Consider the following 14,607-nt stretch of genomic DNA (forward strand, 5'->3'; position numbering starts at 1 on the left):
TGTCTTTTCATTGTATTCAGTTGAATGTAATTGAATGTGAATTGAATGTGTATGTAATACATAGTGTCCCAACTTTTTTGGTATTGGGGTTATAGTTCAGAAGGAAGCAATGTAACTCCCAACCGCAAATTACCACGAGCTGTCCATAAAGAGTGTGTGATCTGTTTTCAAAATTGAACTACTATGATCAGCAATATTTAACAGAAAAAAAGGTTTCAACAATGAACAGTTTGTCTTACTAGATTGACTGTGACCAAGAAAAATCAAAATAGGGGGTGTCATCTGTTTCAAGATAAGATCAACAATGATAATTCTGAACAGTCTCACGCACCAGCAGATCTCCATTTGATCCTGCTTCCAGGGCCTCAAACCTGTGAGAGAGAGACAGGGGAAATCCCATGGCATTTGTGGGCAACTGCTTCCTCTAAGTATAACCCTCTTAACATTAGGAGGGAGGTGAGCAGCAGGTTAATTATTACCAATTTCAACCATTACAGACCAGCTTGGGTTCAGGGAAACAGGAAATTATTCTAAACTGAGTAATTATATTGTGTTTGTGAAGAGAAAAATATTGCAATAAAGCAACTTACTTTGATGAATTTTGGGGGGAAATTGACGGTGTGACGATTATAAAATGATAAACTATGTGAGTGCAACAGGCATGTGTGAAATGAATAAACACAATATCTACAATGCAGTTCTTAAAAAAGATGTGATGGGTTTGATTTAAAAAGTAGTGATGCAATAATTTTCCATCAAAGCATGCTCAGTTAAAGTAACACAAAATGCTCTTCAAGTACCATTCATTTAAGTGAACAAATGACATTAGTCAGATTCAATGTAAATATGTTTACCCATGAGAGCAGTTATTGCTGTGTAGTGTGAGAGAAAGAAGGATTAGTACACAGTTTGAAAGGTTGGGTTTAGCCAGATCTCCGTACCTATCCATCAGTGTATTTCAAAGAAAACCAGTAAGAAAAGAATTGTCAGGTGTAGCTTTTACTTCCTGCTTCCTCCACCAAGGTTGTCTTTGCCATAGCAGCTGAGCACTGAACTTTAAACAAGTACTTAGCTTCCCTACAAGTAGCGCACACAGCACACAGGGCTATATGAAGAGGAAATGGTGAGTAGAATCAAGTATTGGACATCTACTGTATATACTGTGTCCTTGTGTATCTCATATGATTAGATGAATGGAGTTTGTTAACACATTTTAGAGGTAAATAATTAACATTGTTTATCTCTTCAAATGCATTTTTAAAAGGTTTGACACATGGATTATGGGCTGATCATCTTTGTGCTCACAGGTTAGTGCCTTTTTTTATTCTTCTGATGTGTCTTTTGAAAGAAATGACAATTTCAGCAATGCAGCACATAGGTGTTTCTGCACTGGGTGCTGAGACATAGGACAATTTAAAAGGCAGAAAATGCATAAAATGATGACAATTGACATTTTAATGTTTGTTAATTCGTCAATTATTTGATATAGTACATGTACTCCTGCCCAGGTTTTTAGGGCAGGAATTCTACCCCCAAAAAGTTTCCTAAGGGGTAACAGGATGTTTTTTCCCAGCCTTTTTTCAAGTCAATTTATAGACCAATACCACAAATCACAAATTTACCTGAAAGGGGCTTTACAGTCTGTACAGCATATGACACCCTCCATCCTTAGACACTCAGTTCCTAAAAAAAAAATTAACAAACATCACAAAGAGCAACTGAGTTACAGACATGTGACACATATTGTGTGTACAGAATAGACCAACACAGAAAATAACAGTATGACAATCAGAATGACAAAAATATAGATAGATTGTAAACATGTAAAGAATTTGAATCTGGGAGGGCATCAAGCAAATACAGTTGTCCCCAAATTATGGTACTGCTCTGCTGAGATGGACTGAAACTTGATCTGGCTCAAGCTGATTGGCTAGGCAAGTCATTAAATCCAGGATGTTAGATTCAGGTTCAGTGAAGCATTCATTGTTCCCATGCTCTGTCGTCATGATATAACACAACCCAGCCAATGACATGGCATAAATGGTAGGGAGGGAGGGTTATAGTTTATTCGTGGTTATATATTTAAACAATGTGAAGTGCTGTTTACAACTTATATCACACTGCTTGCAGACAATGGTGCACAAAAACCTCAGAAGAGGAAAAAGCTCTTTGAAACCCCACAATAATGTTGCTGTAACAACTTAGAGCATAGTGTCTCTCTACATTCACTGTAAAAGAAAAGGAAGAGTCTACACACATTATTTAAAAATGTAAATAATAAAAAATGATAATGGTTTTTTGTAGGAGCACTGGTCAATGTTGCCTCCACCCAAACTCGTCAGTACCACTTTGTGAGCACACCACTGAACTGGACTGAAGCTCAGAGCTTCTGTAGACAGTTCTACACTGACCTGGCCACCGCAGAAAACGCAGCTGATGCCAGTGCCATTATCAGCACCACCTCACACTACACAGGCAAGTTCTCAATACTGGAATCCTATTCACCTATTCCTATCCTATATACCACTGGCACCACTGTTGCCTTACATCCCCAAACCTCTCTAGCTCTTTCAGCCCTTGGTATTTTTCGAGCGTCTCATGTTCCTTCTTCCTGATGTTGCTGTCGCTCGGGATTGCTAGATCTATTACCGCTACCTTCTTCTGGAAGTCCCACAGGATCTTAGCTTGATCATTCTCAACCACCTTAGGAGGTGTCTTCCATTCTGACCTTGGGACTTCCAGCCCATACTCAGTGCAGATGTTCCTGTACACTATGCCAGCCACTTGGTTATGGTGTCCCATGTACGCTGTTCCTGCCTGCATCTTACACCCTGCTATTATGTGCTGAACTGTCTCAGGAGCATCTTTGCACAGCCTGCAGCTGGAGTCCTGTCTGTGTGGTAGACCCCTGCTTCTAGAGATCTTGTACTAAGTGCCTGTTCCTGTGCTGCCATGATCAGTGCTTCTATGCTGTCTTTCGGTCCAGCCTTTTCCAGCCACTGGTAGGATTTCTTGATGTTGGTCACTTCTTCAATCTGTTGGTAGTACATGCCGTGTAGGGGCTCGTCCTTCCATGATGGTTCGTCGTCCTCTTCTGCATTCTTGGGTTTCTGCTGCCTGAGATATTCACTTAGCAGGTCATCTTTGGGGGCCATCTTCCTGATGTATTCCTGGATCTTGGGTTATTTTGTCCTGGACAGTGGCTTTGACGCTCACCAGTCCTCAGCCCCCCTCGCTATGCTTAGTGTACAGTCTCAGGGTGCTGAACTTGGGGTGGAACCCTCCATGCATTGTCCTCCCCCCATGCACTTGTTGTCTTGATTTCATTGGCTTCTATCTCCTCCTTTGGCCAGCTTATTATACCAGCGGGGCATCTGATGACTGGCAGGGCGTACATGCTGATGGCTTGGACCTTGTTCTTTCCATTCAGCTGACTTTTTAGGACCTGTGATACTCTAGGTATTTGGCTGTTGCTGACTTCCTTCTGGCCTCCTCATGGTTCACATTTGTCTGCATGACCTTAAGGTATTTGTAGCTGTCCTGAACATCTGCAAAACTGCCTCCCGCCTTCTGATTGTCTTCCTTTTCTTTGACACCATCCTGCCACACTTATCTAGTCTGAATGACATTCCAATATCATTGCTGTAGATCCCGGTGAGGTGTATCACTGAGTCGATGTCTCGCTCATTCCTAGCATACAGCTTGATGTCATCCATGTAGAGGAGGTAACTGATGGTTGCTCCACTTTCGAACTCTTTGCCACTCTTTGTGATGAGTTGGCTGAGGGGGTTCAAGCTAATGCAGAGCAGTAGCGGGGACAGTGCATCATCTTGGTATATGTCGCACTTGATGGTAACTTATGCAGTTTTCTTTGAGTTGGCCTCCAGAGTCATTTTCCACAGCCCTATTGAGTTCTTGATGAAGCCTCTTGGCACCCTGTTGATGTTGTACATTTCCAAGCATTCCAGTATCCATGTGTGTGGCACTGAGTCCTAGGTTGTCTTGTAGTCAATCCAGGCGGGGCACAGGTTGTTTGGCCTGGTCTTGCAGTTTTGGATGACTGCTCTATTGACCAGTAGCTGGTGCTTGGCTCCCATGGTAATACTACCAATTACTTTGTGGGCCTTGCTCATGTATTGGGCCATGTGCCTATTCATGCAGCTGGATAGCTCAGTGTTTAGGGCTACTGACATTGGCGCGGCAGATCCAGGGTTGGATTCCTGGTTAGGATGGGTAACACATTTCCAGTCTGGACCCTTAGGCAAAGTTCTTAATGCTGCTGCTGGCCTAAATAGTCATACCAGCTGGGACGTCGCCTGGGTCAACGAGGTCTACATCAGGTGTTGAGGAACCAGGGTGACCTGATGAGAAATGGGCTACTATAACAGAGAATATATACAGGATATCTTTGCTGCATTTAACAATGTTTGTAAGAGATACATTCCTTTCGTACTATGAATTACATCTGGTTTCATCTCAAGAATTGCTTTCAGAGAGTCCAACATACAACTTTTTGATAAACTTACTGTGAAAAGATAAAATTATAAAATATGATCATGTGGGATGTGAAAGATCAACAGTGGTCCTCAATGTTAGATAGTGGAGAGGCATACAGTAATTTAAGCGATGCACAGTAAAATAATTTATATTTCAGGTTTATTCACCATTTGAAAACATTTGTAAATTGCAGTGTTTTTAAATAATGATAATCTTTTTAAACAGGCAAGGCTTGGATCGGTCTCTACGATGATTTGGTAAAAAGCTGGAGATGGTCCCTGAGTGACAGCAGCTTCTACAGTGAAGGAGAGACAGAGTTTAGAAACTGGCATGCTGACCAACCCAACAATCTTAGAGGACAACAGCATTGTGTGGAGCTTCTCAGTGGGAGTCCATATTTTGGCACTTGGGGTGACTCTGACTGTAGTCTCCAGCGACGCTTTGTGTGCTACAATGGTGAGTTTTCTAATGGCGTAGGAATTAAAAATGTGCCAAACAGATCCTCGACCTAACTTTTCCAAAAACATCTCACCACTTCTATGTATTTGTTATGTGGCAGTGACATGAGAAATATGTAATCATACTGAATCCAGATGTGTTGAGTCTCTGTCATTGTTAATAACTGATCTTCATCCATGTATTTCCAGGTACAGTAAGTGGCACATCATCCTTTGTTAAGGTCAACACATATTCCAGTTGGAACGAAGCTCAGAGGTTCTGCAGGGAGAATTATGTCGATCTAGCCAGGTACAGTATGCGCTAATGAAGACTCCAGGACATAGTGCATCTGCACTGAAACAACTACTTAAAGGTCTAGCCTCGAGCTTTCAGTGGCATCTAGCAGTGAGGTTGAAATACTTAAACGTTTACCATGTGCCAAGCGTGTAGAAGAACTATGGTGGCCCACACAAAAATGTGAATGCCCCTTTCGCAAGCCAGTGTTTGATTTGTCCATTCTGGGCTACTGTAGAAACATGGCGCACTCCGTGGAAGAGGATCAGCTTCATATGTAGATATGAACTGCTCATTCTAAGTTAACAAAAACACAATGATTTTTATTTTCAGGTAATTCTACACTAATGAAAACAAACTTATGAATATTATATACTATTTCTGTCAAGAGATGCCTCTAAATCCTGCACACTGGACCTTTAAGTTTTGATCTGTTGTGTTTATGAAATAAGGCTTATTCATTATTATGACAGTTGATTAAAATCCCATTACAAGAATATTCACAAAACAACCAAAGTTATCCAAAAATGCAACCAGGCTTTTAAGGATTTATCTTTTTCTATTGATATCTGTCGGGCTGTTTTATCTTGAGCTTTTTTTCTTTGTATCCCTCCATTCCTGTGTCTGTTCTTTGGTATTATTTGTAAATTTTTGGTATGTTAGTATTGTATTTTTCATCCTTAGCTTTATGACTGTAAGGCACTTGAAGCTGAGTCACATGGTATTATTTTGGCAGTATTAGTTGTACAATTGGTTAAATGGCTACATTGTCCATGTAGCTGAACACCATCCTTAAATATCTACTTAATCAAACAACAATGCATAGCAATGTGCAATTGCTTGGGGCTTTTTCATGTTTTGCCTCTACAGTTACAACCACATATGCTGCTGTTTCTCCCTCAGTATACGAAATCAGGCAGAAAATGACATCATTGAAAACATGTCAGCTGGCAGCTTTTTGTGGATCGGTCTGCACCGGGAAAAGCTGTGGTCTGATGGGAGCTCCTCTCTGTTTCGACACTGGGCCAACGGACAACCAGACTTTAGCGCAGGAGAATGTGTAACTACAGCGTTCAACGACTCAGGGCGGTGGTCAGATGATAACTGTTTCCTCAGTTTCCCATTCATCTGTTACGAAACAAGTAAGGCATCTTTTTTGCTCCTGTGCCGCATAACGATTCATTGTCAGATTGTGTCAGTGTACGATATATATTAAAAAGAAATGCTGTTCAGAAGGCTGTACTTCTTAAACAGACATAAAGCTTTCTGTCTTATAAGTTGTCCTTTTTGTTTCAGTTCCACCCAATACAGAAAGCTTCAGATCAACAGGACAAGATGAGACCAGTATCACTCTGCAGTGGAATAAAGTCAACAACAATGTCAGCTTTATTCTCCAGTTTAATGGTACACAGATAAACATCCCTGCACCAGATGGAGGTGGACCAGTAACTCACACAGTCTCATCTCTCACTGCTGGAACTGAATACACATTCACTCTCTTCTCTGTGTTTGAGAACATCAGAAGCAGTGGACTAAACATTACTGCAGTCACTGGTAAGATATGTCACCACATTTTTATGCACTGTTCCCTCTGATGTAGTCACCATCTGCTTTTCAGTACACCAGCATAAAACTAAGACATATACGTTGGGTGTAACAAATTAGCAATTTCACAGCGTACTCTTTCCTAGCATGTTTATTTAACACAGCACTGTTTTGGACCACATGTTAAAATTATTTTAAGCCCAGGATGACTATCATCAATCTGTTCCAACATTATGATCCCTCATAAATTGTTGAGTACTTTTCTGTTGTTAAAGTGTAATGACTGCTACTAAAAAAAAGTGACATCCTGATGCAGACAAAAAAGATAAATCTTAGTAAGTCAAAGAATTTGACTTGTTTTGTCTCTGACTGACAGTACTGTTTTATTCACAGTAGATGGGGATGCAAAATTGACCATCTTTAACAGGCAGTCGGAAAACTGACACTTTTACTGGCAGTCAATTGTTAATAAATGCTCTCACTGTTTGTTTTCTGTCTCAGCTCCTCTAAATGCAGGAAACTTCAGATCAACAGGACAAGATGAGACCAGTATCACTCTGCAGTGGAATAAAGTCAACAACAATGTCAGCTTTATTCTCCAGTTTAATGGTACACAGATAAACATCAGTGCACCAGATGGAGATGGACCAGTAACTCACACAGTCTCATCTCTCACTGCTGGAACTAAATACACATTCACTCTCTTCTCTGTGTTTGAGAACATCAGAAGCAGTGGACTTAACATTACTGCAGTCACTGGTAAGATACTTGACTGCATTTCTTTGCTTGTATAGCAACCCAGCACTACTGTTAACTGAGAATATATTTGATGGATATAATATTTAATCACTGAATCTGCATCTAAATGTAACTTATTATATCCACCTGCACAGTTAAATCCTATATTCACACAGGAATAACACATTTTAGAGTCCTTAAAGTTTTAAAAGTCATTTTTTTGAGTACATATCTGTTCTCAAGTGCTGTGTGATTTGTTTAAGCTCTGTATATAATGTGACACTTTGACTCACAAAGGGAATTCTTTCTAATACAAACACCTGTTGCACTTTGCTGTCTCCCATGGTGGCCATTGATTTTCAAGTGGGATGTGACATGGATCATTGTAACAACAAGAGGGTGTAAGTCGATAAAATCATTCACTGCTTGTTTCCTGTCTCAGCTCCTCCAAATGCAGAAAGCTTCAGATCAACAGGACAAGATGAGACCAGTATCACTCTGCAGTGGAATAAAGTCAACAACAATGTCAGCTTTATTCTCCAGTTTAATGGTACACAGATAAACATCAGTGCACCAGATGGAGATGGACCAGTAACTCACACAGTCTCATCTCTCACTGCTGGAACTAAATACACATTCACTCTCTTCTCTGTGTTTGACAACGTCAGCAGCAGTGGACTAAACATTACTGCAGTCACTGGTAATGTCACTACATCAATTTGTTTTTAACCAGGCATAACACTGTTGTCCTCTTTTATACCTGCCAATATACTATATGATGAAAAATACATTTGAATTTCTAGTGTATTGCAGAAGTAGTTTTATGACTAACTTTTGGTTAACATGCTTAATGTTCAATGACATTTGAAAGGACACTGTAAGTATAATTTACCTTTCCTTGTCATTAATGTCTTCTTTTTGTATGGAGTAAAGAGTGCTGAGTAAGTTTTAATTACATTTTAGAGGAATGTACATATCAGATTTTCAAGTTATCAACATTAATTCATCTTCATATTCTTCTTTCCATGTTAACAACACATCTGGCCCAACTTCTTGACTCTGCATCCTGCAACAAAAGGGCCTCGTAAGTAAATGCATTTGTCACGTTCATTACATGGTCCTGAGCCATGAGTGCCCAATTAATAATAGTATTTTGATCAGCTTGATTTTAATTGACACCGCATCTATATTATTTTCTATATTATTTTCATCTTATGTTTCATTTTGTTTGTTACGTTAAGTTACCTTAGAATAACAATTTATATGTACATAGGGAGCGTTGCTGCCATGTGGTTTCTACAGTAGCCTAGAATAGACAAAACAGAAAAATCTAGATAGGGCTGTTGGCTTTTTTGTGCTGGCTACCAAAGTTAGCAGCCCCTACCTGACAAGCAGCATCAGAAAAACACTATTTAACGTGAAACTGCTTTATTTAGTGTTTGTACTCATTTAAGTCAGCTGGTGCATTTGCTTTGGAGAGAAGACCTCTGCGGATGATTCGGCTCCATGGTAGAAGTATCAGCTGGTTGCAATCCACAATTCTCACCACCAGATGGCACTAAATCCTATTAATCCTACACACTGCTGCTTTAAAGCAATTAATAAAGTATTGTATATATTTTGTATATTAGTATTTGTATAATTTATTATAATCAAGTAATTGTACAAGTTGATGTATGTGCAGTATTTATCGTGATTACATTTTAAAATAGATGTACGAAATACTTTGCTATATTATAAGGATACGTTATCTGTTTAAATATTATGATGTGTATTATTTTATGTAACATTGTGCATCTATGTCAACAGATTATGTTGTTGGATTGAACATCAGATTACAGTCATTTATTGAGCTTTCAAAATCGGACATAGAGCATGAATTAACAGAGGTAAGACTAACTGCTGTTTCAGTTCATTCTATTCTAATGTCACGAGTTTGTATTCAATTATTTCAAATTATTTACAGGTTGTTGTTTTTTTCTGTGTTGACTTTTTTTTTTTTCTGTCATGTGTTTTTTATCCAGCTCTTGAAACAGTACGGACTGCTCCCACAGGTGTTGTCCCTGAGGGTTCGATCTGTTAAGAGGAAAGAGACCAAGAATCCAATTTAATATATTACAGTGAGGAAAAGAAAGAGGAGGAACGGCACTTCCTTGTTTAAGAAACTATTTCTACGCTTTCTATCAAAGGAATTAGAATTTGCAATGACTACAAATTTTTCTCCAATGGCCACAATTTCTGGGACAGAAGTTGCAGCCCAACTGTTAGAGATTTAAAAAATACTGGATAAATCTCACACTAAAAATATGGCAAATGGTGGTGACCAATGAGAAATTGGCAAAACTTTTCAGATGGTGCATAATGATAGAATGCATGCCCCAGTCGAACCAAAACTTTGGGGTTCACTGGTAATTTCACTTTTGGAAAGAGAAGGCAGAATTTCTTTCTTTCTTAAGATTTAAGATGTTTTGAAAGCTCTTTAACCACCATTTACAAACTACAACTTATTTCATCACTGTTACGTTAAACGCGAAAAGCTTCTTCTAGAGTGTAGTAAGTATTTTGCACTCGTTGTTAGTCAAGTAGAGATCACTTGATCCTGGATTTTTTTTAAAATTTGTTTTAATGTGAGTTTTTGAAAGAGCTTTATACAACTTCACTTCCTGCACTTTGTGTAGCTGTAACAGCAACAGGGATCTTTCTCAAAACAAAACTACCATCTTTTCTCAAATAGTCTTGCTTAGAGAGTGGTTATAGCTGTATCGTTTTTTGTTTGTCAGTGTTACGTTTTTAGTGTTGCAGTATTGTGATAATGTGTGCGAATGCACATAGTATGTTTCTACCTATTTAAGATCCAAAGCGTTGGAAAAGTGATGAATGTGACTGAGCTTTATTCAAGTACTTCCATGTTGTTGCTCAGTCCAATGCAAAACAATCCAAACACAATACTATTATGCAATACAAAGAAATTGTACACAATACAAACCCAGTAAGGCACCTGAGCCAGGCATTACTCCTCCCACCCTGGAACAACGTGGGGGTTGAAAAGCTCTGGAGGAAAAAAAGGCCCAGAGGGAGTGGTAACAGCGAAACCGGGAGGACTTTGGCTTCACTGCAGTGCCAGTGTTTGCCTTTGCTACCTCAGAGGTCACATTTCACATTCAGCCACAAGGTAAGACCAAGAGAAAATAACAGATGGGTATGTTTTACCATTTTGACCAAACAATTGCAATGATTTCAGTGGTGGTTCTGGTTTGTCTTGTGCCCGGCAGGTTGAATGATAGAGAAGAGGGACTAATATTTGAAGCCATTATATTCCTGGTGTGGACTGTAGTGAATTATGAGAGTGTGGTACATATAAACACTTGCAGGGTTATACATGTTATTCTTTGGATTTTAATGCATGTTTTAAATCCATGTTTCAAGCTAAGCTTATAGAGTGAGAGAGGAGCTGAGTCATGTACAGCTGAACTTTGGCCAGGAGGCAGCTTTGAATTGTTTTAAGTTAATGATAAAGAGGTTCACATGTTTCTAGCTGCAGTAAGAGTTTATGGTGCCTGCATTAAATACAGTGGAGACAGCAGTTCTGAAAAATCCTGTGGCCTGTATCTTTTATAAATGTCTTTATTTTTAAGGTCATTGTTAATGACCAAACACATTTCCTCTTTGACTCTGAATGTAAATGATTAATTTTTTCTTCATAATAAGTTAACACTGATCTTTCTTTCTTTTTTTCTGAGGTCATGGCTTCCCCCAGCGTTCTCCTGTCAGAGGTACAGTTTCATTGTTGCATCTGTCAGGAGGTTTTCTCTGAGCCTGTCTCCATCCCCTGTGGCCACAGCTTCTGCTTCTCGTGCATCACATCACACTGGGATGACAGCCTCACCATCAGCTGTCCCAAATGTCAGACATTCTTTGAGGGCCGCCCAGAGCTCTGTGAAAACTCCTTCGCCAAGGAAATGTCAGAGCAGATCCGAGCGAGAAGGCAGAATGGCGGGATGTCAAAATTCATATATTGTGATGTGTGCGTGGGGAAACAAACAAAGGCCCTGAAGTCCTGCCTTGTGTGTCTGACCTCATACTGCGAGAGTCACCTGGAGCCACACCTGAGAGTTGCCACTTTGAAGATTCACAAGCTGATTGAACCTGTGGCGACGCTGGAGAGCCGGATGTGCAAACAGCACCAAAGGCTCCTGGAGCTGTTCTGCAGGAGCGACCAGAGGTGTGTGTGTGTGCTCTGCACCGAGACTGACCACCGCTGTCACGACACTGTCCCAGTGGAGAGGGAGAGTCGGCAGAAGAAGGTAAGGTCCTAAACTCCTCATCATCCCATCAAGTATATTGGCGCTCATCGATTCAGTTTTGGATTTAATTTCTGTTCTGATGTTCAGGCTCAACTGAGAAAGTTTGAAGCGGATGTTCAGCAGATGATCCAGGACAGACTGCAGAAAGTGGAGGAGATCAAACACTCTGTGGAGCTCAGCAAAGTGAGTTGACATAAGATCATGCTTATTTCGCAGCAGCAGTTAAAAACAGCCTATGCCGTTTTTAAATACAACTTGACATTAATCAAAGTGACATTACCAGAAGTTGTCTTTGTCATGACAAGTTGACATTAAATTTGTTGAGAATGTCCTTATAATGACTACTTGACATTAACCAGGATGACATTACTAGAAGATGTCTTTGTCATAACGATAACAATCATTCTGTCACCTTGTCATAAACACAAAAAGAGGTGCATTTCTTGTTAATGTCAAGTTGTCATGACAAAGACAACTTCTGGTAATGTCATCCTGGTTAATGTCAAGTTGTCATTATAAGGACATCCCAAACAAATTGAATGTCTAATTGTCATGACAAAGACAACTTCTGGTAATGTCACTTTGATTAATGTCAAGTTGTCAAAATCAAAACAACCCAAACAATGTCAACTTGTCATTACAAAAACCAAATGACACTTAATGACAGCAGTCATTAACGTTTATGACATGTACATAATGACAAGTTCATGACTGTGTCATGTCATAGTTATGACAGTGTCATGTCACCCTTATGTAGATACCTTCAAGTAAAGTGTTACCAAAAACTCTTGCTTCATTAAAGACAATTCTAGCAACAACGAATATGCAAATATTTTAATTTTTTTGTAACTTTAACCTTTGGTCACAAGACATCTCTTACTTCACTGAAAAGTCTGTTTTCAGTGTATTTGCACTGCAGGTTTCAAGTTTCCACTTCACATTTGTGTTTATTGCATTCTGGATCATGATTAGCTTCCACACATGCATCCACATGTTAAACTTTAATGTGACCACAGAGAAATCCTCGAATGTCAGACTCAGCCCATGCATGATTCTGCACAGTAAAGTTCAGAGCATATTTCTGAGTGGAGGGGGACTTTAAACAATTCACTTTTTTTTTGGTCATCCAATGTCTTCAGGAAAACTCAAAGAGGGACATAGTGGAAAGCGTGGAGGTCCTCTCCACTCTGGTTCGTTCCTTGGAGAGAAGTCAGGCTGAGCTGGTGGAGGTGATCCAGAGGAAGCAGGCAGCAGCAGAGCAGAGGGCGGAGAAGCTCATCGCAGAGCTGGAGCTGGAAATCACTGAGCTGGAGAGGAAGAGAAGTGAGATGGAGCAGCTGTCTCACACTGAGGACCACCTCCATCTTCTGCAGGTCAGGAGTCATCTCACAGCAAGATATTTGATATTTGAAAGTCATACAAGCAGACATCTCATCTTGTCTGGCCTGTTCTCTTCTTTAAAGCCATTTCTCTCTTACTTGACTTCTTTGTGACAGAGGTTTCCAGCTCTGAGTTCTCCTCCATCTGCCAAAGCCTGCTCTGACATCATCGTTCATTCAGACACATGTTTGGGGACTTTAAGGAGAGCGGTGGCCAACACTGAACAGCAGCTTCAATCGGCTTTGGGAAAACTTTCTATTCAAGGTTAAACTCTGAAAAGAATTGTCGTCAGCAGCATAATTATATGCTGTAAAAAAAAATATCCACTTACATGTCATGTGCATGGGCGTTTTAATTTTCGATCATATGTTCTTATTAACTCACAGAGCATGAGAAGATGCAGCAGTATGCAGGTACAGTATGTTACAGAATAATTCTGGACACCTCATCTGATGGAAACCAAAAATAAGAAAGAATTTAATCTGAGGAAGAAGAGGATAATGAAGTTAAAATTCTATATAAACTTTGTTTGTCTACCAGCCGATGTTCGTCTGGACCCCAGGACAGTTAACTCTTGGCTGGTTCTATCAGAGGATGGGAGACAGGTCTGGGACGGCGATGTTGAACAGAATCTAGTGGACATACCAGAGCGTTTTGACACAGCACCATGTGTCCTCGCCACCAGGGTAAATACAGATGTGGTTTGTATGTGTTTATGTCTGTAGGGATGCTACATCTTGCTTCACTTTGTGAGAACAGTGACCAAAGCCTCTCTTGCTATGCAGGGTTTCACCACAGGGAGGCACTACTGGCAGATCGACGTGGGAGACAAAACAGCGTGGGACTTGGGTGTGGCTCGACAGTCTGTCAACAGGAAGGGTGTGGTCACGCTGAGTCCAGAGGACGGTTATTGGACTGTTTGTTTGAGGAAGGGCAGTGAGTACTGGGCATGTGCAGGACAGGCAGAGCTGCTGTGTCTCTCTCAGAGGCCACAAGTCGTTGGGGTGTTTTTGGATTACGAGGATGGGACAGTGGCCTTCTATGACGCAGAGGCCAAGTCACACATCTATTCCTTTACACAGTTTCAGTTCACTGAAGCCATGTTTCCTTTTTTTAACCCGGATATGTGCGACAGCGGCAGCAACAAATCACCACTTATCATCCGCCCTGTCAGTGGAGTCAATGGAGTCTGGGATTTAGATGACATTACAATATGATGTGAAATGTACATTAGTTGTCATGGTATTTTATTTTAAACAGCATAAAAGTGTTCTCTCTATTGATATGAACATTTTTTAATTAGACAATTCATGTTGCATTCACAACTGGATCTGAACTGAAATAGATCATTGCCTGACTTGCACCTACTCAATAAACTGTTGTACCTGTTATATATGCTCACATCTCCTCC

General features: G+C 40.2%; 2 protein-coding genes across 3 annotated transcripts in view; both read left to right on the forward strand.

Moving 5' to 3' along the window:
- Positions 1-9,595, forward strand: part of LOC126404675 (tenascin-like) — a 32,536-nt gene extending 22,941 nt beyond the window's left edge. The window contains exons 12-14 of the mRNA XM_050068051.1: positions 6,526-6,783; positions 7,276-7,533; positions 9,537-9,595. Coding sequence (XP_049924008.1) covers positions 6,526-6,783; positions 7,276-7,533; positions 9,537-9,595 — 575 coding nt within the window. The remainder of the gene's footprint in view (positions 1-6,525; positions 6,784-7,275; positions 7,534-9,536) is intronic.
- On the forward strand, positions 8,513-14,584 carry LOC126404270 (E3 ubiquitin-protein ligase TRIM39-like). Of its 2 annotated transcripts, XM_050067362.1 has the most exons (10): positions 8,513-8,596; positions 9,322-9,401; positions 9,537-10,684; positions 11,253-11,816; positions 11,904-11,999; positions 12,956-13,189; positions 13,313-13,460; positions 13,583-13,609; positions 13,737-13,882; positions 13,982-14,584. In XM_050067362.1, the coding sequence occupies exons 3-10, from the start codon at positions 10,466-10,468 to the stop codon at positions 14,411-14,413; spliced, it is 1,866 nt and encodes a 621-aa protein (XP_049923319.1). In that variant the 5' UTR covers positions 8,513-8,596; positions 9,322-9,401; positions 9,537-10,465; the 3' UTR covers positions 14,414-14,584. The 2 variants fall into 2 exon arrangements, with proteins under 2 accessions (XP_049923319.1, XP_049923321.1); XM_050067364.1 differs by lacking the exons at positions 8,513-8,596; positions 9,322-9,401 and having other exon boundaries at positions 10,550-11,816.
- Positions 14,585-14,607: the final 23 nt, after the last annotated feature.

The sequence above is a fragment of the Epinephelus moara genome, chromosome 17, assembly GCF_006386435.1.
Source record: "Epinephelus moara isolate mb chromosome 17, YSFRI_EMoa_1.0, whole genome shotgun sequence".
Taxonomy (NCBI): Eukaryota; Metazoa; Chordata; class Actinopteri; order Perciformes; family Serranidae; genus Epinephelus; species Epinephelus moara.

What these genes read in the sequence shown, in the direction of transcription:
- LOC126404270 (XM_050067362.1), top strand. Translation starts at nt 10,466, where the DNA reads ATGCAATACAAAGAAATTGTACACAATACAAACCCAGTAAGGCACCTG. An exon ending in ACCACCTCCATCTTCTGCAG is followed by an intron (nt 13,190 to 13,312) that starts GTCAGGAGTCAT and finishes TCTTTGTGACAG; the next exon opens with AGGTTTCCAGCTCTGAGTTC. An exon ending in CATGTGTCCTCGCCACCAGG is followed by an intron (nt 13,883 to 13,981) that starts GTAAATACAGAT and finishes CTTGCTATGCAG; the next exon opens with GGTTTCACCACAGGGAGGCA.